The 24,118-nt window shown below is 51.0% G+C and overlaps 1 protein-coding gene across 3 annotated transcripts in view; it reads right to left on the bottom strand.

Moving 5' to 3' along the window:
• Grik3 (glutamate ionotropic receptor kainate type subunit 3) overlaps positions 1-24,118 on the bottom strand; it is a 219,619-nt gene that overhangs the window by 59,949 nt on the left and 135,552 nt on the right. For all 3 annotated transcript variants that reach the window (XM_021159766.3, XM_021159768.3, XM_029476815.2), the window contains exons 3-7: positions 18,708-18,965; positions 11,710-11,891; positions 9,598-9,651; positions 1,158-1,331; positions 409-552 (exon numbers count right to left, since the gene is read on the bottom strand). In XM_021159766.3, coding sequence (XP_021015425.1) covers positions 409-552; positions 1,158-1,331; positions 9,598-9,651; positions 11,710-11,891; positions 18,708-18,965 — 812 coding nt within the window. The remainder of the gene's footprint in view (positions 1-408; positions 553-1,157; positions 1,332-9,597; positions 9,652-11,709; positions 11,892-18,707; positions 18,966-24,118) is intronic.

Raw genomic sequence — 24,118 nt, forward strand, 5'->3', positions numbered from 1 at the left:
TAGCCTTGTCTTCTTGCTAGCTACTGAGACTACACTGCTCAGTTCCTAGGTTTTCCTCTGTCTTCCGGACAGTTCTGAGCTGAGAAAGAGACAGTCGGTCATCTCACTCCTAGCTACTTAGCCAGCGGTGATGCACTGGCACATGAGGTCCTGAGTGGGTTTGTGGATGGGAGCCTGAGTGACAGCCATGAGGAGAGTGACAGGGAGAGAGGATACTTCCATCACTTGGGCTTCTCAGTCCCCTTGGAGGCCAAGGGGAAAATGAGCCACAGAGGTGTGAGGTGACCTGCCCAAGTCTGTATGCAGCAGAAACCGCTTCTGAGCCCCAAACCTGAGCGCTCGCACCCTCTGACTATGACTGAGCACTGGAGGCAGCAGGGAGCATCCTTTGAGGGGTGTAAGACTCACCTCCTTGATGAAGTTCATGAAGCGGCCACCAAAGCGCCAGGCCTTGTGCCGATGGCACTGCAGGGAGTTCACGGTCATCTGTGGCGCTCGCTGGTAGCACACAGACACAATGTGGACTGCGTCATAGAGCAGGGCTGCATCCGTCTGCAGAGGGCATAGACCTGTCTGAGGGATGCCGATGCTTCTCGGCTCATCTCCCACTACAAGCTCCTGAGGCACTGGGGACGGAACAGACCCTCAGGCCCAGAGAGAGCCCCTATCCTTTCACCTGAAGACAGGCCAGCCTCAGTGGCCCTGTTAGTCTACAGATACCCCAGTACTACCCTCTTCTCTGCAGCTATGGCTCTCTCTCCAGACCCTCTGCCCAACTCACTACCTAATCTCACCTACTCCTTATTCCTTTCTTGCCTTCCCAGCCTCACACCTGCCTGTCACTATCTAAATCTTTAGCTCCTTTTCCTGAAAGACATTTTTAATCAGCCCTATTAGAGGGATCCCTGAGGAAGGTGGGGAGGGAACTGTTGTCTCCGGAGCTCTGGCTGATATACGGAGGTCCTAGTTACTGAAGGTCCTCAGTAACTAGCAAGAAGAAAAGCCTAGAAAGGATGAGGTCTGGGCAGGTCTTGAATTGTTCTTTGGGGAGATGGGAGGGAGGGAGGAAGGAGAGAGAAAAGGAACAAAGGACTGGAGGACAAGGAAGAAGGAAGGAGGGAGCCCCTGGGGTCCATCTGTCCATCTGCCTACTGTACCATCATCACACCATCCAGAAGGCCTGACTCTGCCCGGGGAGCTGCCTGCAGCCGCTCCATGGCCCACTTCTCCACAATGGCTGAGACATGGGGGTTGTCCACGTTGAGTATGCGGAACCCAGTCAGGTTCACTCCCGAGTATCGGTAGGGCTCCAGGTCTAGTGCGTAGAGATCCTGAAGAGAGATAAGAGAGTCTGATGTGCTTAGGGGTGACCCAGCTCCCCCTTCACCATCTGGACCTGGGCACCCCTGGGTCTGAGTTGTGGCTCCCTGCAGAGCCCTGTGCATGAAAGGTGACTGCAGTACCCACAGGAGGACTGGACCCAGAGGCCATTTGGCTCCCCTGATACTGACCTTATATGCTGACTATGGGAGCCATCTGCTTGTTTCTTCGTCTACAAAATGGGGATCACTCCCCTTTATAGAACCCTAAGGAACCATCTCACCATGGGAGGATGAAGGATGCTGGGTTTGGGCATCTCCAAGTGACATTGGAGGAGGCAGAAAGGCCAGAGTATTTTTTTTCCTTTATAGTGGGAAAGGGGGCCAAAGGAGTCTACTGCCTTCTCCCCAGTCTTTCTCAGGTCTCAGGGCCTTTCACCCTGCCTCCTAGGAAGATCTGTCCCAAGGACTCTCCACAGTAGATGGGAAGGCTTGGCTAAGAGTTCAGGAGTACAGGATATACAGCCCAGGCAGCTCTGGCCCCTCTTGCAGCCCCAGCCCAGGCCAATGGGCTGGTGAGGCAAGAAGCCAAGAGGCAGGGCAGTGGGGATTAGCTGGCTGCCCCTCAGTAGAGAAGAGAGCGTGTGGAGAGGTAGTTAGCCTTCACAGGAGCCAAGCAGAGCACCACAGGTCCAAAATGACTCCAAACTCAAAGAGACACAAGAAGAACATCATGGGCTATCAACACACGAAATAGTTGCTCAAAGGTCACCGGGGCTTCCTAACTCTGCGGGATTAGGAACTGCTGTTAATGCTGGCTAAAGCCCAAACTTCTGGTTAACATGAGATTTGTGTCCGACACAAAAGGTCATCCCTAAGGCTGTGGTTTTATTGCTTTGCAGGAGATTAATCTATTTTGTGTGTAACCTGGCTGCTCTACTCTATGTCCCTTAAAACCCCGTTACTCACATCATTCCTCCAGTGTTCTGCTTCACGTCCTGGCTGTCCCTCCTGACATCCAGTCTACACTTACTTCAGGCTGATATTTTGATTCTCAAAAATAAATACTTGGATAACATAGACTGGCTGCAAGCCAGGACTGGAGAAACTGAGTCTCTTCTCTTCTGTTCTTCCCCACTTCCCCTCACAGAGCTGCTTAACACTTTGACCTGAAGCCCATCCCACTTCTACCCCTACCCCAGTGCCAGCCTCTGGTCATCAAAAGGGATACAGGCTGGAGCCCACAGAGCAGACCTTGCACAATGCTTGGGTGTCCTATGGTCCCTGGGATGCTCCATTTTGGTGCTAAACTCCTGCTCCTCCCGCATTCCCAGGAGGACCCTTTATGGAAGGACATGGACTTATCTCTCCTTTTCAGAGAAGAGGACTTGGAATTCAGGCAAGAAAGTCTCATTCTAATCTGCCCAAACAAATAGGGCCAGGCTTCCAAGACCATGGGCATCTGTGAATTCAACCATGGATCTCTCTCTCTCTCTCTCTCTCTCTCTCTCTCTCTCTCTCTCTCTCTCTCGCTCCACGGTTCTGGTTCTATAGGTATACATGTGTATAGGCATATAATTGCTCATGTATATTGGATAATCAGACTCTTTCTCACCATAGTTCCATAACAATACAGCGAACCACACAGCACTTATATTGCATTGTGTCCTGTAAGATATCTAGAGCTGATTTAAGGACGATAAGAGCACAGATTAGTAATATGTAAACACAATGCAATTTTATATAAGAGACGTGAGCATTGTGCTGTCTAGTTTTATGTCACCTTGACACAAGCTAGAATTATCTTGAGAAGGAGCCACAATTGAGAAAAATGCAAGTCTATGGTATCCTGTCACGACTAGTGATTGATGGGGAGGGCCGAGCCCACAGCGGGTGGTGCTACCCCTGGACAGGTGGTCCTGGGTTCTGTAAGAAACCAGGCTGAATAAGCCATGAGAGAAACACAGCCAGAAAGGAGCATTCCTCCATGGCCTCTGCATCAGCCATGGAGGTGCCCCTTGATCGCTCCTTTACATAGATACAAGTCTATCAATGATCCAGCTCTGGTTCTGGGACCCCAGGCTTTCCTCCTAATAGGCAGCGATTATTAAGGTCTGGGGTCTGACATCCTTATGAACTCTTAAGCACTTTTGACCTGCCTCCAGGTTCCTGCCCTGCTTGGGTTGTTGCCTTGACTTCATCCATGATGGACTGTGATGTAGAAAACAAAAAGCAAAACAAAAACCCTTTCCTCCTCAAGGTGCTTTTGGCCATGGTGTTTCATCACAGCAGTAGATACACTGACTGTGACAAGCATCTATAGAAGTTACTATCCAAAGGGGGTCCTGGAGCCAACCTCTCCCCGTCCTGCTGTGAATCCTGTGAATACCAAGGGACAACTCACTATATGGCCTTGCTTCTAGGCCAGTGTTTAGGATGGGGAGGAAGCTAGGTAGAAGCAGAGGATGTAGGGAAGGGAGTCAACACTAAGATGACCAGAGGGTGTCTAAATGGTACCAATCTCAGTGTAGAGTGAGTGTGGGGGCCATCACACCAGAGCACTGGGGTGGGGGTGGGGCTTGCAGAAGAGGTAACTGAGCCCAAGGGCTCTGCCCTCAGAAACACTTCAAGAGGCGGTGAGTGAGGCAGGTGAGGAAGGTTTCCAAAGGAATCCGGCCAACTTCCTGGTCCACCCACTGTTCACTGGCTCCCCCACCGTGCTATGAGGAAGAAGAACAAGGTCCGCACTGGAGGCCAGTGCCACGTCCCCAGACTCCCCAGCCCACAGACCTGTGAGCTAGAGAAACTCTTGTTGCTTGTGGCTTACTTAAACTATGGCATTCCATCACATCACTTGCTCAGAAACTCTGCCTCTGCATCTTGCTTTCCCACGTCCATCCCCAGTTTTCATTCCACCAAGGTTGAACCTTCCTCTGCCCTGCCCTACCTGCCAGAGCTTCTCATCCTATGCTGGATGCTTTTGGATATATCCCAGCCACTAGACCGGGATAGCTCAAAGTGTCTGCAGCTGTTCTCTGAGACTCAGAGAAGCAGCAGTTCTTCCTGGAAGTGCCCCTTGATCGCTCCTTTACATAGATACAAGTCTATCAATGATCCAGCTCTGGTTCTGGGACCCCAGGCTTTCCTCCTAATAGGCAGCGATTATTAAGGTCTGGGGTCTGACATCCTTATGAACTCTTAAGCACTTTTGACCCCCTCTTGTGAAAACATGGGGTTTCTAAGCATTCTTGACCCCCGTTGTGGAAAGAAGTGTCAGTTAGGCTAGCAACATCCTGTTTCAATGTTTACCTGCTCCTTGGAGGAGGCTCTCTGTGAGGATGTGAGTTGGGAGTAGGCTGGTGAATTGCCTGGGAAGAAGGGTGAACCACTGATAGAAGTCTGCTTCTAGACCCAGGCCTAAGAGCCCCTTCCAGGAAGGCCTGGAGAGTGAGGCAGATTGTAGATTTGCAGTGGTGTATGTTAAGTTTGGGGCTGGAGCTGAGCTGCTGGGACCATGCCTGATGCTCACCCATCTCAGTGTGAGGCTCTGCCAAGACTTGACAGAGGCTCAAATAGTAGCCTTCCCAGGGCCTCTGACTCAGTTTACCGATCTCTGGGACCAGAGGCCAACCTGAGTCAGTATGAAGGATGGCATCTCTGCTTTGGTGGGGAGCAGTGGTTCTCAACCTGTGTGTCAAGACCCCCTTGGGGATGGCATGTCAGGTATCATGTATATCAGATATTTATATTACGATTAAACAGTTGCAAAGTAAGTTACGATGTAGCAATGAAATAATTCTATGGTTGGGTGTCACCACATCATGAGGAATTGTATTGAAGGGTTGCAGCATTAGATGGAGAACCACTGATGGGGAGGCTCACGTGCTAGTGAGGCTGCTCTCCCTGGTGCCTAGCTGCAATGGGAGCATGGGATTGCTTTTTTTCAGGGCTGTGACAAAATCCCTGACAGACAAGTTCAAGCAAATAAAGGCTTATTCCAGCTTCGGGTTTCAGAGACTTGGATCCTATCATAGTCAGGGGGAGGAAGGGTAAGCAGTGGACACTGGAGAGGTGGGAATGTGTTGAAACAAGTGTTCCTATCATGGTGGAGCAGGATGCAGGAAGTGTGGCAGGAACCAGGGGCTGTGTGTAACCCTGAAGGACCTAGTTACAGCAGCTGGCCCTATCTCCTAAGGTCCTCCAAAATTACTGCCACCAGCTATGGAACAAGTATCCAAAGCAGGAGCTGAGGCCATGGGGGACAGTCTAGATGTAAGTTCTAATGGGTGGTAGGGCATGGAGTCACTCTCTCCAAGTCAGAATCCCATCTGGGCTTCTCTATGACGTGCATTTCCTATGCCCAGTGGCACAGAGCACCCCCATCCCTGGGGTATGAGGGCAGTGGCATGAAGGAGCTAGAGAAGAGGCCTCCTTTGTTCAGCTCTTGTTTTCGTGGTTTTTTTGTTCAAACTGCCCCGGGGCCAAGACCCTAAGTGCTCAACACGGTGAACTGTGGGCAACTCTGCAGCTTGGCAAAAAGTTGCATTTCCGATGCCAAATGTTGACACACTGAATTCACTGTCGACTGGGGACCTTTTAGAAACATTCAGCATAACATAATAGACTAATTCATTAGCACCCCATGGGTCTGAATGGGGAGAAGCCGATGCTCGGGAAACATGGCCTCAAGGAACGACAGATGAAAATATCTTTCCCATGATGTAACTGTTATTGCCGGGAAGTGGCATTAATTGTGATTGCTTATCTATTAATTTATTATAATTCCCTCTCTCTCTCTCTTTCACCTCCAGGCTCTTACCTCCTCATGCCATGCACCGGGGGCTCAGCCGTGGCTGATTAGCACAGGGTTATCTGGGAAGGGCTCAAAGCTGCCTGGCATCGGTAATGGCGGCTGGGGTGATTAAAATGTCTTCTGCGTGGGAGAAGTGACTTTGGAGAGATTTTTCAAGGGGGAAAGGTTGATGATGCGCCTTTCCTAAGATAAAATGCCAAATACCATTGCCCTTCCCAGTGTAGCCACCACTGACCAATGGACATGAAAAGGGGGAGTCACGAGGCAGAGCCCTGAGCCAACAGGGCTGGAAGGAAGACCCTGAAGCTGGCAATGGGCTGTGATCAGGGAAGACGACCTAGGGGGACAGCGGATGCCCTGACACACGGGGGCAGTGTCCTGGGATTGCCTTGGAAGACGCCTGATACACAGTCCCCCCACCCCCACCCCCCATAAAGCTGTCTGCTGGTACTGTGGAGGACACATATCCCTGGAAGGGCCTGGTCTCCTGTGCTCAGAAAGGGGTGGGAGGGAGAACAATGCCCTGGAGTGGCCACAGGGCAAGACCCAGAGTTAAGAGCCTAAGCTTTTATCAATGATCTGTTCTGAGTTCTGGGCAAGACATGTGATGTCCCAGATGCCATTTTTCGATCATTTGGTGCAGAGCAGACAGCACACTCTCCCTTGGTGGCCTGGAAGGGGAAATCAGAGGATGCAGGCAAGGCCTGAAGTATGGGCACTGCTGGGATTCGTGAAGCTCTGTTTACCCCATTAGTGTCAATCACTATGCTGGACTGTAATGGCCAGATATCAGGAAGAGTCTACCTGCCAGAGGAGGCTAGGCACTCTGCAGTGACAGTTGTCAGCAGAGGGCTTGGCGGCTGGCAAGCTTTCGCTGGGGACCATACCTGCTTTTGCTGAGTCATCTCTCTGAGCCTCGGTTTCCATTTTTCTGGGGTAATGGGAGAGTCACAGCTCCCTTGAGGTTTGTTTTGAGCGATGGAGGACACACAGGAAGCAAAAGTGGGAGGTGCTTAATGAGTTAATTTGACCCTTACATGGTTGTAAGTGCCAAGTGTTGTTTCAAGAATCCTCCACTTTCCACGCCCTGGACACTCACCCTCATCAAGTGACATCGCTGTCATCAGTGTTTTAAAGATACAGGCTTGAGGCAAAGAGAAGGGAGGAACCCCGTCTAAGGAACTGAAGCATCGTTTTTTGGTGGTGTTGTATGAGCGGTATGTATATGGTGTATATGTTGTACACACACGTCTGTGCAGAGACCAGAAGATGTTGGATGGTCTGATCTATTGCTCTTCACCTTACTCCCTCGAGACAGGGTCACACACTGAATGTGAAGCCAGGAAGCCCCAGCAATCTTCTGTGCCCAGCCCCTGGGGGTTGAAAGTGTGCACACAGCCACACACAGCTTTTTATCTGGGTTCTACGAATTTGAACTCGGTTCTCACGCTTGAGCATCAAGTGCTCTTAACCACTGAGCCATCTCCCTCTCCAAATGAAGCATCTTCATCCCAATCAGACACACGGTAGCCCATGATCTTAGCTGCCTGTTGCAAGGGATGATGAGAACTGATCTTGCTGATTGCAGCCTAATTTGTATGGCGGCCATTCATCCACTCATCTCCCACTCAGGCATCACAGAACACCTGCTCCGGGGGCCAGGCACTCTGTGGGCTCTACAGACAGCCCTGCTCACAGAAGGAAGTTTCAGAGCTTGTGTGTGAGCTTTGTGTCAGGTCGGGCCCATCGCTGTCCACCCTCCCAGTTCAGAGCCCGGGAGCTCAGAATTTGTTGGTGGCTGTCGGGTAAAGGAACAGCTGTGTTAGGGAAGCAAGATCTAGGATGCATGGGGCACTGCATGGTGCAAGACGAGAGGTCTAGGGTGCTAGGATGCCTTTTCCGAGACCTTTGATCTTGACATCCATGGGCAGTGGCATCTCTGCAGAGGCATGGGGTAGGGGTGAGGCATGAGAGTGCTGCTTTCTCTAGTCTTGGTCTGGAGCCCTGATAGAGATGAAGCACCTTGTCCTAAGCCCCTGGTGACTGTCCAGGACACAGAATGGCAGAAAGTGACTGAGGTGAGGTGGGCGCCCTTAGGGAGAAAGTGTCTGGTCTTAGCCCTCAGTCCCTATCTCCCCAAGGTATTTCCATCAGGTACCTAGGTCTGATTCATAGCCAGCAGGATGGGCAAGGTGGCCCTGAGCTCTGCAGGGGCACAGGGTGCCGTGAACAGGGGCTATGTGACAATCACGGCGTTGGGGTGACTATACTGTGCTGGAGAGAACCCTCGCTGTCAGCGGTGACCCGCTGCTGAGGTATAAATCTGACAGTGGCTGACTGCAAAGCTAAGAATACAACACGGAGCTGTGAGAACATGCCTGGATCTCCAACTCCAGTGTGAGCCAACTCTAACACATCCCTGAAGAGCTAACCTGCATTTTGGCCTTTGCTTACCCTTTTCCTTCTGTGTAGAATACCCTTCTTCTCTCCCTCAACCATCGGTGCGCTCCTATCGAACCTTTAAGACCTAGCTCAAGCACCTGATTTCTAGAAATCCTACACCAAACATCCTGTCTTCTACCAGCCCTGTGACTCCCAGTATCTCTTTGAGCTGTTGCCTGAGGTCACAAGCCAACTGTGTCAAAGCCAGATATGAAGAGGAAGGTCCAGATGCTGGGTGGAGAATGGTGACTGGTGTTCTTACTGATCAACTCATCGAGAGGATGGTAGGGCTGCAGGGGTAGGGGCTCCAGGTCCCCGAATGGAGGATGGTAGGGAGGCAGGGTGGGGCTGGCTCCAAGGCTAGGCAGCACAGCGTGTCCGTGCTCTCTTTGGCACAGGATGCCATAATTCTGCTGATCTCAGACCACAACTAATTATTCTAATGGGTTTAAATGGCCTTAACTGTTCTCAGACTTTGGATGGGACCCATCTGGAGCCGGCAGGTGGGCTGGTCCCAGTGACTGCAAGAGGTTGATATTAGTACGGATAGCACAGGATCCTAGGTGGTCATTCTGGGTGTGCTGAGGGGCCGCTGCCAGATGTGGGTGGGAGGGCAGTCTGAAGAGTGGTGATGGCCACTCTCTCCAAATGTACACCAACCAAGCTCTGCTCTCGCCCCTGGGCCTAATCAGCTTGCCAAGCCTCCCAATGAGGTAGAAGCCCCTTTTGCAGAGGAAGAAACCAAGGCATGGAGGTCAGGAGACTCACGTAGGGCCCCCACACATGGAGAAGCTGCTCTCCACGCTGGCTCCAGAGACCGTGCCCGTGCCTTTTCAAAGGTGGGCAGGTCACAAAGAGTTGTTGTGGCCTCACCTGGAGCCACACCTAGAGCCTTAAGAAGGTTTGGCTCTCTTCCAACTATAGCTCCTGTCTGTCCCCAGCAGGATGGCCCAGGCCCAGGTCAAATAACCTCTCTTCAAGGAGGCTTCCCACCCTTCCTTGCGGGACCTGGAGGTACATTACCAGAGTGGTGAAGATGAAGTGGTAGTATTCCGTCATCATGCCCATGGCCATGGCCTGTGGAGAGACAGAATGTCAGCCAGCAGCACAGGACACCCCGGGAGCCCTCCATTCACCAGGGCGGGGGACAGGACAGGCTGTGTGGGCTATGTGAGATTATCTGCTCAGAGTGAGGGTGACACTTTGGGTAGGACACAGACTGCTTGGCAGATAGCAACAGGTTCCTACCCCAATGTGTAGAAAAATTACCCAGGTAGGGCATGGCGGGGGGGAGTTTTCAGTGTGGACTTTGGGGGTGTGCAGGCTTGCGGGAGACATCCAGCGGTCTGGGTTTTCAGTCAGTATCTTTGTACCCTGTTGCCACTCAGTCAGAAGCTTGGGCTGCCTCAAGCGCCTGGCTCTGCATGGTTGAACTCCCCGAGTCAGCCGGGCTTGAGAGGAATGTCCCCAGCATGAGTGTCCCCCAGGAGCAATGAAAGCTGCATGCTTCCCTGATCCCGTCAGGCCTACATGACATACCACACAGTCCTCTGGGGTTCTTGCAACAGTGGCACGAGGTCTCCGTGTGATGTATCTTGTGTATTTTAGTAGAAGCCTGCAATCTATAACACTAATGACCGTAATGCATTTTCTACAGAGTTCCTCAGAAAGCAGGGCCCCACCAAGAGCTCTGGAGGAAAATGTCGCAGGGTCAAATATACCTTGAACTGCTGCGTGTTCTCTGTCACCCTTGTCGCACCGGGAGGGCTGGAAGGAGGCCAGCAGCCAGGAAAGGCCTCAGCCTCTTTTAATCTACTTTTAGCTCAGTCCAGGGTCCTCAAAGACCTCTAGATGTTTTCCAGTCAGACAGACCTGGGGCTAATCTGAATTCCTAGCGGGATGACCTCTGTTCTCCCTTCAGCCCTGGTCTCTTCACTTGTCACCTGTCTGTAAAAATAAGGCCCCCCGCTTTCAGGGTCACGGGGAGGCGCAGACACCCGCTGAGTGACTCTTAGGTAAGGCAATGCTCTGACGGTCATTCTGCCTCACTTGAGGGGGAGGGGAAGCCCCAGGACAATGCAGGTTACAGGACTCCTGGATGGGGATTCGTCACAGGGACCGGAGAGTCTCTTCAGGTCCAATGCCGGCTCTGTGCCAGAAACGCCACCTCTGCTGCCCTGTCTCACTGATGCCCCCAGAGCTGTCTGAGGTGGGATTATGAATGAACTCTGCTTAGGGGACGTGGTGGTGACGACTCCCTTGTGTAACATGGAAGGGGAGAGGCAGAACAATAGGAAAAATCTCCTCCTGCTCCTTAGGCAGGATGTCATGCATCCCAAGCTGTTCTTGAACTTGTAGTATAGCTAAAGAGGACGTTGAATTTCTGAGTCTTCTGCCTTTACCTCTGACTCCTGGGATTACAGGCACGTGGCACAAGACATGGATTATGTGGTACAGGGGATTGAACCTAGGTCCTCATGTACTAATAAGCACTCTACCGACTGAGCTAGGACTCTATGCACACTCTATGCTCCTCCTCTTAACACCGCACATCATTACATAGCCCAAGCTGGCTTTGAACTCATGAGTCTCTCGCTTTGGATGTCAGTGGACCTTCCAGGATGAAGAGTCACCCTCTTCTGTCATCATTGCAAAGCTCAGCACATTGTTTAAAAAGCAGTCTCTCAGTCATAAAGAGTAACAGCAAGTGCCACAGCCATGGGGATTTAGTCACTGGGAGAGGCAGCGAGGCATCTGGACCCTGCACTGAGAAGCCAAGGCCCTTCACTTACCTGGTACATCTCATCACCATCATTCTGTAATCATGCCTCTCGACAGCCTGGTGAAGGTGGGATAGGAGACAGCGTCTATGCTGGGAAAGTCTGAATACTAACTAGGGCATGGCATGGGGCAGATTATACATCTTTAACACAACTGGAGTAAAAGGACCATTATACTGTTGGTACGACTGAGGCATACAGAGCCACGGTGGCCCCCAAGGTCTTACTGCTAGCTGGAGAGACAGCTGGGACGCTTCCTGGGGTCATGCTCTCTCTGTGTCCTTAGGAAGGGGATGTGGAACCACGGCAAGTCTCCATCCAAGCCCCACAGCTCAGGTAGCGCTCACCCACCTACCTGCTTGAGGATCTGGGCTGCCATGGTGTGGCTGCAGTCGAAGATGATCCGGAACTCCCGGCCCCGCTTCATCTCTTTGAGCAAGGGGCGGGAGTCATCTGAGTCGATCGGAAGCTGGCGAATCTTCAGGCGAATGTTGTACCTCGAAGGGGCCATGATGAGTTCCTGCAGACGGATGAGACCTGAGGGGCCCAGGACACAGAAGACACACATGTATGTGCACACAGGAACCAGCTCAGGCCTCCATGAAGCCTTCCTTGTTCACTCTGCCCAGAAACAATTCCCTACCCTCAAACAACCCCTGTATCCACGCCAGCTTACAGGGCTCTTCCCTTAGCTGCCTCTGCCTGGCCTCCAGGCCCCCTCAATCCACTGCAACTAGAGCCCCACAGCACCTGGCCCAGGGCCTGGACACTTAGGGAGCACTTTTGTAATTGGATAGACTTACTGTTTTCCTCTCCCAACACTGGAAAAAAATCTGTCCTCTACCTTGGCATTTTGTTAAAACCACTTAATCTGTGGACTTCCAGGGAAAACGGAATGTCACTTCCTGGAGACAAATGGCTTGCTTAGGTCTAATTAAGTTCATTTCCTTCCCTATTTGAGGCCCCATTCTTGCTGACTCCTTTGTGGATTCTGAGAGGGAGGCTGTTTGCTGTGCTCTATGCCCCCTCCCCAGGCCCACTGAAGGAGGGGCAGAGCCAGCAGGTGCCCTATTCCTGCTGCACCCTCAGCTCAGGCTCAGTGACTGCACGCTGGTCACACACCCGTGTCCCATCCCTCATTCTCGTATCCCAGTTTTCCTTGGGGTAAATAAATGGGAGACGCGCCCCCACCCCAACTCTGAGTTTAGGTGACTCAGGAAGGATCTATCCCAGCTCTAGGAATAGAGAGCATGGCCCCAACATGGCCAGTCAACGCACCCTCTGGTTAAAATGAACACAGTGGTTCTGTGATTATTTCCTGCCAGGTAAGAAACCCACAGTTATTTTATGAAAATAAGTCTGGAGTCACCATGTGTAACCACAGATAAGATCCACCAGGGCAGATGTCAGACATGAGAAGGGAGGTGGTGTGGGATAAGCGTGTCCTGATGATACACATGTGAACCTCTAGGTCAGACAGTACTGTAAACGGAGGCCGTCCTCCAGTGTTTTTATAAAGGCTGCCCATAAGAATCACACACATGCCCACACACATATCTGTTTAAGCTAACATGCACTGCACTTGTAGTCATCTGTTACCGTGTTTCCTATCTGGGCAGCCTCTGCCCACTCTGACATTCAACTCTAGAGCTGTTCCACTGGAATCGCAGTCTCCAAGGCAGTCCCTGGGACCCAACCTAAGCCCACCCAGTTCTCTCTTCCAAAGGTTTGCTTCCACCAGCCTCCTGGGCCCGGGAACCAGACCTCTCCAAGAGCCCTCAAACTTCCACGAGTTCTGGATGCACAGGTGGAAGAACTCTGGTTTCAGCAGGCCTCTGAGCTCCTAACACCATCCTAGCGACAGCGAGGATCAGTAGACTTCAGCCACGGAAGGGCCCTAAGCTACCCCTAGCTCACCCAGAAGCCCACCTTCCCCAGCCGTTCTGGGATCTTCCCCTGTTCTTGCTGGCTTCTCAGGTCTGTTACCTGGAGGCCCTCCATGCCCGCCTCACTTCTGCCTGCTCCTTTTTCTGACCCTGTTCAGCATTACCAGACCTGTGGGCGCTGGAGATCCAGATTATGAGGACAGGGACAGGTTCGATGCTGGAGTGGAAGCCACCGGGGCCGGCTTGTCAGCCAAGCACATCACCCCATGTAATGCATAATGACCCATATTCTCTAGCAGCAAATGTCAGACTTCCTTCCCATCAGTGTAGTCCCCGAGGAGATCGTGGCTCCTTCTGGCCTACCTCCAGAGGACCGGGCTGTCTGTGTTTGCCTGAGACAGAGCTTTCTTTTGCCTGTCTCCTTAATCAATCCCTCCCAGAATATCCACCCTGAATCACGGTTGTTGGAATGGCGTGTTTTTTCACTTACGAAGCACTTCTGTGCTCAAGCCCCATTTAACCATCTCCGTGCGGAGCCTGGGAGGGTCCCAGAGCTTGAACCTTCATGCTGGCAGGATAGATAAGGAATCAGAGAGCCACGGAGGTTAAGGGACCACCCCTAATTTTGAACCAGACCACAGATGGGATTGTGTTTTGAGAAATAGTGTTTTGCCTTCTAAGCAGAGACCTTTTTCTCCACCCCAAGGCTCTTTCCCTCCCTAAGCCTTTTCCTTTCAGCCCTGGCAGAAGTCTGCACACAGACTGGATTAGGAAGCAGGAAACATGGCAAGGCTCAAAGGTCACCTCCTCCACAGCCACTCTCCTTGAGGCTACTACTGTGAAACGGATGAGCCAACCTCCTCACCCCTCCCTAGATCCATACCCTTTGCACAGAGCTGGGCAGTGCCACACACCGGGCTCAACCCTGTCATTTGGTTTGGTCGGCGCGATATTAGCAGACATGATGGAACCCCATACTGGCTGATTCTCTTGCTCCTTGGCCGTAGTTGGGACAACAATGCCTGGGTGAGCCTGCTGGAGGACAACACGAGGCAGAGAGCCAAGGCCAGCCTAGAGCTACCAGCAGGCCGGCAAGTAAGCTGGCTGGAACCCGAGGAGCAGCTGGCCAGGCACAGTAAGCCGCTGACCTTGTGGACTCAGGAGCTAAAGAAATGTGTGTTGCTTTAGGCCACTGAATTTTGGGGGAGGGTGCTGTCACCCAGCTTATTACAGACGGGGGCTAACGGATGGATGCATCCTCGGCTGGCAATGTGCCAGTCCTTGTGACTGTCCAGAGCCAGCCAGTGGCACTCTTACTCCCATTTGACAGGGCCTAGAGGTCGTGAGCATGGGCTCCAGGTACTGAGCAAGACTGTCTTGTAGAAGGTGCAAAGGCAGATCTATCTTGTTGACAAGGAGTATGGGTCACAGTAAGACAAGTTCCTTTGTCTCCTTCTTGATTGGGGCACTGGCCTCTGAAGTGATGTGTGGAGCTGCAGCAACACTAGTGTGCCGAGGAGGAGGAGGAGGGGGAGGGGGAGGGGGAGGAGGAGGTCAAGAGAGTGTAACAATACCCACAAGGCACTCTGACCTTGTCAGGCTGCTAAATATCCCTTAGAAATGTCCAGTCCACACCCCCAGCCACAAAAAACCCTAAAAACAAAAACAAACAAACAAACAAACCCAAAGTGGCGACTGCTTCAACAGATTTGATCTCTGTTGCCCCATCGGCTGAACCATGGCCACAGCCCTGCCCCCACCCCCCACACAGCCAGAGCTTGCTGAACACACTGTGTTTCCCACCGGGGGGGGGGTGGTGGTGGTCTAGCCTGGTGAAATGTCTTGGTTAGAGGGCTTCTACTTCCCTGTCTGTTTTTGAATGCTGTATTCTTCAGGGCAGCTCTGAATTCTAGAGCCCATTGTTATCTTGACCAAACCCCATCTCTCACTGCCTCTGCTCTAAGTACTTTTTAAACTGAACTGAATTGAGACAAACTGAAAATCAAACTGAATTAAATGCTAATAAATTACAGTAAGGAAAAAGAACATTGGCACTAGGAAGGTGAAGAAATGAAGGCACGGTTAGCCCACTTTTTCTTTTTGGAATGGTTAATCACATTACAAGAGAGTGGGGTTACCCCGTGGGTATCTTGGTGGTAAAGCACTGGCCTAGGGTTGCTCAAGGCCCTGGGTTTGATTTTTAGCTTCTTGTACAAAGAATAAGCGGAGGGAATGGTATGGTCTAGAAGTCACTGGCAATTCAGGTCATCAAAGCTGAGGATCAGGTGACAAGGATTTGTGGGTAGAGCCAGGGCTCAAAGGCAGGAAGCTCCGGACTTAAGCGTGAGCTTAAGTGGCAGGGCCACTAACACGGTGTCTGTCATCCTGGCTTGTCTCTTTGCAAAGCTTTGCCCTCCCTCCCCACCCATCCTGGAGGCCCTGTACCTGGCTAACGGTGCAAGCCAGTATCTGCTCTACCCATTCTACCATCCTGTCCGCATCGGTTTCCTCTCTTCTGCTCCCAAGTTCTCTTCCAAGCGATCCCTTGAAGTAAATAAAGCTTGCCCCCTATTTGTTCTTTGGGGGACCATCCAGGCCCCCAGCTTTTTAAAGCTCTCTTTCCTCCTCACGTGCTGCTCTCTGGGGTGTCTGATGAAACTCAGCTTTCACTGTTCCAAGGCCACGCTCCACAGCACTCAGTGGTGCTCTGTTACACACAACATCAAGTCTGAAGCCTGAGGCCGGATGTCAGACCCGTACAGCCAGGTGAATCCTGTCTCTTCTGCTTCCCCTGCTCACACTCTACACTCAGGCTGGCAGCTCCAAAGCACTACCCGGTGCTGCCCCACGCTGCCCCAGACGGCCCCACCTCCCCTGCTCACACTGTCCCTTCCACCTGCTATGCCCACAACATGCTCTACATGTCCTTCTGTCCATCTATCTTCAAGGCCCAAGGGCAAATGTCTCCCCTTCTCTGGTAAGTCAGCCCATACTGGTTAAGGAAGGCTCTCTCTCAAGCCGGGTATCTGGAGCTCTGACTGCTTGCATTGTCATTTGACTCCCAGCTCCGATGGCCAAGCGTTTCCCGTGCCCTATAGCTGGGCATCTACTCTCCTAGAATATGATTAACTCTTCAAAGATGTAATAATAGGGTAGTGGCCTCTTCATTTCTGCTCCCTTATGCCATTTCCTGCCAGACTTATTAAGAGTTTAATTCAGGATGATTTCAATTCACCCCAAGTCAGTGCGACCAGTGCTTTAAAAATGTCCATATTGTATCAAGCCCCTGTGCTAAGTCCTAAAGGCACAGAGAACCTATGGACTAGGAAGCAGAAATGGGCTCACAGGCAAACGTTTTTAGAGAGGTTGGCTACCCCTATAGGGGTCACCTTGTCAGATACCCTGCATATCCAACACTTATATTACAATTTGGAACAGTAGCAAAATTACGGATATGAAGTACAACGAAATAACTGTATGATTGGGGGTCACCACAACATGAGGAACTGTGATGAAAGGGCCTCAGCATTAGGGAGGTTGAGAACCACTGGCTTAGAAAGGTAAGACCACCATGCTGTAGGGAAGTTAGAGGGGACTGGACCCTGTGGAGTGTCCCGTGGTGACAGAACCTCGAATCGGGACCTCAGGGCATGGGCCGGCTTTTGAGGACTGCTAGTAACATGTAAGTCTGTAGCTGTTTACAGGACTCTAAGATGGACAAACAGCATCCTGATCATTCTGTCTGTGATTCCATTCCATCCTGCTACTCCTGGCCCCTACTAGGAGGTAATCAAGAGCTAACATGAATCTGCAGGTAGCCAAGTGCTGGAGGGCTTTTTAAGGATGGACGCTCTACCTCTCAACACCCTTGGGAGAGCCAGGCCAGATGGGTTAAAGTGACTCGCCAAGGTCACTGTCTCTCAAGAGACTTGGCTAAGAATTGTCTTGAGATTCAAGTTTTTGGGGGGTGGGGGAAGCAGGAGCCACCTCAGTGCTGGCTAACAATAGTGGCCTTGGGCTGAGACAGACCTGCAGGATGGTGTGGGCTGAGATCCTAGCTGCTGCCAGTGGGCAGGGTCTGCTACCTTGCTGAACCTGTTGCCTTGTTTCTGATTTACCACCACACAGAGTCACTGAGAGATCTGTGATAGTAAGCGCTGGCACTGCTTGTGACCCGTGGTACGCACTGCCGTCTGACCCATGCATGCATCTGGAGATCGACCTGCTCTGTCTCCAGAAAGTGAACCTCCCGGAGGAGAGGGCGGCTGAAGATGAAGGTAGTGGTTCTCCTCTCTCCCTTCCTCTGCCCTTCCCCTCCCTGGGTTCACCCGGAATGCACAGTTAGCCAAGACAGTGTCTGGGGATGTGTTACAGATCACGAGGTCCAAAGGAAAGACCCAGAATGTTGGCTGGATCCCTTAGCGGCTGTCTGTTCTAGGCCCACACCAAGGGGCCCAGAACTTGGGAAGTAAAGGGTAACACATGACGCTAAAGAAGGTTCTGGAAGGTAAGTACCACGGTAGCTTTGGGTGGCTGGGCAGGACTGGGCCCTGTGCAGAGGAATGCATGTTGATATGACTCCAGGTGGGTGGGGCCTAAGTGCAAGACCTCTGCACCAGGGAGAGGGAGGGTTGGGAGGGGAGAGGGGAAGAGTAAAGGGGAGGGGAGGGAGCCCACCATCAGCTGAAACTTAGAGCCCAGGTTTTCCTTCCTCCTCACTGGAGGAGGAGACCCAAGCCTGGAGCCCATTTCTACAGGCCTGACTTAGTTACCTTAGCTGGGGTCAGCAGTCATGTCAATAGACAGGAAGTGAGTTTATAAGCACAGTTGTACCTGAGCAGGAGTGTCTGGGGGAAGGCAAAGAAGTGGGGGAGGGGAGGGTGCTGCCTTCAGGTGCTGGCAGGATCAGTAGCTAATTATCCCTTTTCCCTCTTTATTCCATAGCTTCCCCGTGAGGAGTTGAGGACACAGATGGCAACCCAGCCAGCAGGTGGGAGAACAGGGATTTACAGGAAGCCAGGCCACATTTCAAGCAAACTGTGGATGGGTGCAGAGAATATGGACATGCCTCCTGCAGGTGAGAGGGTAGGGATGTGGGAGTGTGGGTGGGTGTTGGGTGGCCATGGGAGTGTGAGCCCAGGTCAATGTTTGACATGGCATGTGCCAAGTACAGGTCTCAGCACTGCTGCAGAAGATAACGTAGGCATGCTGGAGAGGGGAGAGTCAGGTGTGAGCCAGGCTAGGGTAGAATAAGATGTGCTTGAGCCTGCTGAGGCCGAAGGGGGTAGGTATGAGAGAACCCAGGAGGCAAGCATCGATGTAACTGGCTGCTGTTGGTGTCTGGTGTGAGATGGGACCTTCTCCTCAGAGGCAGCCGTGCTAGGCAAGCAGACAACACTAATGTTGGGGCTCTGTTCCCTCACCCTCCTCCTCCCTCCCCCGAGCCATGACAGGTCTAGCCACCCACCTGTACTGTCATCATAGACCACGGTGGCTGACCGCCACTTGAGGGACTGGACCAAGTCGAGGATGGCGTGGCTGAGAGAGGCGTAGTCAGGGTAGAGGTTCACGTAGAAGGTGTCCTTGTTGTCCAGCGGGTGGTGCTTCCAGCGCAGTTGGATGTGGGGAACCTCCAAGGCGTTGCAGATGGACTGGACAGCATTGGTGCAGGAGCCCTGCGATGGCCCAAAGATGGCTACAACACCCAGCGCCAACTGGTCACAGGCTACAACAGAGGAGGGTGACACAGGGTCAGTGTGGTGCTATGTGTGCTGGGAGTGGGCAGTGATTTTGACATTCGCATAAACGCATGGGGAAAAAAGCCAGAGGAACTTTAAGAGGGGTGAGAACAACTCATGAAGTCTCGGTTTCCTCATCTGAGCAATGGGGCTGTAACAATCTCTCCTTCATCTGACACCAAGGAGGTAAGAAGAGACAATTATAAGACCAGTGGTGGGGCTGGTGAGATGGCTCAGTGGTTAAGAGCGCCGACTGCTCTTCTAAAGGTCCCGAGTTCAAATCCCAGCAACCACATGGTGGCTCACAACCATCCATAACGAAATCTGATGCCCTCTTCTGGAGTGTCTGAAGACAGCTACAGTGTGCTTACATATAATAAATAAATGAATCTTAAAAAAAAAAAAAAGACCAGTGTTGGAGCACACTGACCCAGTAACCATGCTACTCAACCATGATGTCTTTGTAAGTGGTATCCCAGCTTCTAGACAAACAGGAAGCAAACATCTACTGACCAGGGTTTCCAGCCTCTGCCTTCCACCCTGGTCTGCTCCCTAAGATCTGACACGAACATCTCCCTTTTCTTTCAGTGATATCATTTGCATAGTTAAGATGCCTCTTAGACCTCTGCTCTATCTTCATTTCCGTTGCTGTGATAAAACATCCTAAAAGCAACTCAGGAGAAAAAGGGCTTATTTCAGCTCACGGTTCCAAGTTACAGGTCCACTGTAGTGGGAAATCACAGCAGTGGTTTCAAGCAGCCATTCGCATCACATCCACAGTCAAGAGCTGAGAGAAATGAATACATTCACGTTCAGTTGCTTCCTTGCGTTCAGTTTAATTTCTCTGCTCTTATACAGTTTAGGAGCCTCTGCCTAGGGAGTGTGCCACCCACAGTGGACTGTGTCTTCCAACATCTATTAACTTAAAACAACAGACATACCCAGAAGCCAAGCAGGCATAGATGCCACCCTACCATGCCCACAAAAACCAAGGCACGACTACCATTTTCCTGCATTAGATGCCAGTCACCAACCCTGTCAACTCCTCAGCATTTTAGCAGCCAGAATGAACCTTTCTGGGTCATAAGGGTTATGTCACTCCTATGCCCTCCATCAGCATAAAAGCCAAAGTTCTTAGAGTGGTCCTAGAAGACATACTTACTGCAACATTTCCTCAGCCCTGTTCCTATGACCACAGCTACTTCCCTTCTTCATCTCCCACTCTTGTCTGTCTCCCTCACAGCCTTATAGCCCTGCTGGCTTCCAGGACATTCCCCAAGCACAGTGAGAACACTCATTCATTTCCTCAGCTATCCATCTGACTCTTTCCTTTCCCCAGGTCTCTGCATCTGCAGGTTTTATTAAGGAAGCCATCACTGCCCAGCCTTTAATAGCAACTCAAATCCCCACACCTTCTAAGCACTATACCCCAAGGAGACTTTGCTTTAAATATCCATAAAACAAGGCCTCCAAGACTAAATACTGAAGCATTAGGAAGGCTGGCACATTGTTAAACAAAGTCTGTCTTTTTCTCCTCCCATGATGAATGCAGTGGTCCCTATCCCATCCCTCCTCTTTTACATACATGCATGCAAAACATGTGTTCAAGTGCACATGGACCCCCCACAAATGTTGATAATTTTTCTAAATGATAGACACCCTTGCTAGGATGTTTAGACTGAAGGCTTGATGGAATGACTTGTGTCTTTCCCCTGCACTGCTCCACAAAAAAATCTTCCTCATGCATCTCCACTTTGCTCTGACCTTGAAACAGGCCACCAAGGATGCAGCATATCTTCCATCCTTACAATGTACACCTTTTATGATGCTCCTATCTTAGACCAAGGGCTGAGCATCATGTTTGCCTGAGACAGGGGACAGCAGACCAGGCACAAAGTATAGGATGCGGAAGATAGTGTTGAGATACTGATGTTGGACCATAGTACCAGTGGGATAGGGATGCTGTGGACCATAGTACCCGTAGATGAAGATGTTGCCATAGCAATGATGGAGATGATGCAACAGAGGCAGGGATGTAGGGGATAGCATAAACAGGGATGACGAGAATTGTGGTACTGCCATCTGTGGTGGTGAAAGATGATAACAATGTCCACACTGGGCCCTATTCTCCCAACAGTGCAGCGTCTAGACCTATGTGGGCTCATTCCCAATCTCCATTTCCTCCTTTTCCTTGTCTCATCTCTACATCCGTTTTCTAGTCACTCCATGTTTCTTCCACCCTCTGAGGATCTTCCAGGATGGAAGGATTCTGCTATCAGCAAGGCCCAGGACAGGGGTTATCATGGCAGCAACAACAACAGTTCTGCTTCCAGATGTGTCCAGGGCAGCAGCCAACCTTGTCCTGGCAGTCCTGTGCATACACTGCAGCAATTACATTATTTGTGGCTTCAATTTTGAATCCATTTTCTGGTCATTTTACAGTAACTTGATGGTTCACAGTCATTGTAGGAGTCCCCAGCCTGAATGCATCCCCCCTTCCATGGCAATTGTAGTTATAGCTGAAATTATCCCAATCAATTTGTGTCTTAAAAGGAATTGAGCCACCCAGAGAATAAGTGCAGTCAGAGGAGTCTGGGGAGCGCTGGGTCGATTCCAGCCTGCTCTGGCCAGGCTTGGACGGAAAACACAGCGCTTTCTGGGCTGCTGGCTCAGAGCCTGCTTGGCAGACTCTCTTCTTTTAATTTTCCACAAAACATTTCAAAATAAAGGCAATAGTGAAAGTTCCTTTTAATGGGGAAAAGGCCTCCTGGGCCTCCAGCAGGAGGAAGGACTGATTCAGCCAGAGCTGGTAGGTAGCCAGGTTTTGTGCTGCTGTGTCCCCTTGCCCCATGTAACTTAAGGTGGCTGGATCCAGCTCACTCCAGAGGGTGGGAGGGAAGGTGGCGGTAACTTCCATCTAGAAACAATTAATTATCACTGGATTCTTCAGAATTAGGCCTAAGTGCATCTTCTTGGAAGAGTCCTGATGAAGCTCCTAAGGAATGCAGCCTGGAAAATCAAAGATCCAAACAAGGACAGGCCAGAGAAGAGGTGGGAGGCTGTGTTCAGTGGGAGCTGGCCCCGCTGAAGAACTGTCATGAGGCTCAGACAGAGATGCTGCCATCTGTGGAATGGGGAAGCTACCTGACAGGTTTGAAAAACTGAGAGAGTGCCATAGACTAAGGCACTCCCGGTCCACATCTGTGTGTGTGCACACGTGCGCGTGCGCGTGTAATGAAACCCAGGGCACATGCCAGACAAGCTCTCTACCACGGGGTTCCACTCCTACGTGAGTCTGTTCCTTTATGGCTGATTAAAAGTCCATTGTTTCATTATGTGCCAATCTGTCTGTCTCATGTAGATGGTCCCTTTGTCCATCTTTAGCTTTTTGTTTTTAACAGGAATCTGGCCAGTAAAGACATCCATCTGGCACAAGGCTTGGCAGATGTCTAGGCACATTCAAACATTGCTGTGTTGATGCTGAGTCCATCCTACCAGCTTTGTGCCCAAGAAACAAATCTCAACAGTCACGTCTCACCATACACTGAAAATCACTTAAGACAGATCAGAGAGCCAACCACGAAAGACATGCGCACAGAACTCCTAGAAGAAAACAAGGGAGATGGTCTTTAGGATAGACAGAGACCTCTCACCCGGAACACACAAAGAGAATGATTAATAAATCGGACTTTGTTTCTCATGAGATATAACTGCTAACAGAGTATTAAAGACAGCCCCACATGTAATTAATATAAAACATATATAAATGTATATATTCGCCGGGCGTGGTGGCGCACGCCTTTAATCCCAGCACTTGGGAGGCAGAGGCAGGCGGATTTCTGAGTTCGAGGCCAGCCTGGTCTACAGAGTGAGTTCCAGGACAGCCAGGACTACACAGAGAAACCCTGTCTCGAAAAACCAAAAAAAAAAAAAAAAAAAAAATGTATATATTCACACTGCCCCAAATGATTCTTATCAGAATATGCAAAGAACTCCTTTAAATCAACAAGGAAATGACAAACAGCTCAATTTTGAAAAGGTCACTGAAAGGTTCTAAAAAAGAAAAGAAATATTCAAATGACTTATTCAACATTCAGACTAGCGTTGTGGAGCATGTTAGGTCTTACGGGCAACGGGACATGGAAGACAAAACGTACTGCCAACTACCCTACCTGTTCTGGCTGAATTAGTTCTTCCTCCTGCATTGAGACCCACGAGGCCTTTCCCCCATTAAAAGGGGAATCATCAGATAAATATAAAAGAAAGCCACAATAACATAACCACTTCACAAATCAGCAGAGTGGACAAAATCTTTAAAAGTCTAACTGACCTCCAAGCATGTCCGCACAGAGGTAGAACACCTGCCAGCACTGTGCGCTGCTGTGGGAATGCAGATCTGTACAACCACCTATGAAACTGTCTGGCTGCAAACAGTGACCCCATATTTCAACTCCTAAAACCAAACTCAACAAACCTGGGTACCCACGCCCTGGGAGATAAACACAGGGCCGCTCACGGCAATGCTGCATTAGTAACTCCCGAGTGGGAGCAACCCAAGGGCTCATGGAGAGTGAGATGCGGTTTTCAAAGGTTCCTCTTGTAGAACGCTGACCAGAGCACAGGCTGGGGAGTGCTGCCGGAGCCAACCATACAGAGGACTACCAGGCACAGGGTGTGAGACCCAGTAAGTGATGCTCAAAATGTAGATGCTGAGTGATTCTGACCCCATGACCTCTGAGGCCAGGCCAAGTCAGTGCATGGCAACAGCAGAGAGTGGTGGCAGCCACACATGGGTAGCATGGCCACATGGGCTCCCAGAAGTCTAGATGGACTTGCCTGGTCTCTGGCTTGATCTGGGTGCCAGGGATGCTGTCTTGAGCTGGCTTAGATAAGTTTGTTTCTTCTGAGTACTCCCTGGCCAAGCCAAGGTTGTATTCTCCTCTCCTGCATCATTCTCTGGAGTTCATAGGCCTGGGCCCAGATTTCCAACCACAATAAAGATAAATGGAAGTCTCATAGTAGCCGGGACCGGCCACCTAACCTGTGATCCCTAACTCGTGTCACACAGTAAAGGCTCATTCAGGATGACTGAGTGCATAGACTCAGGATGACTCAGTGCATAGACTGGCCATCGTGCAAA

The sequence above is a fragment of the Mus caroli genome, unplaced genomic scaffold (assembly GCF_978045245.1).
Source record: "Mus caroli unplaced genomic scaffold, Mus_caroli_1 scaffold_6, whole genome shotgun sequence".
Taxonomy (NCBI): Eukaryota; Metazoa; Chordata; class Mammalia; order Rodentia; family Muridae; genus Mus; species Mus caroli.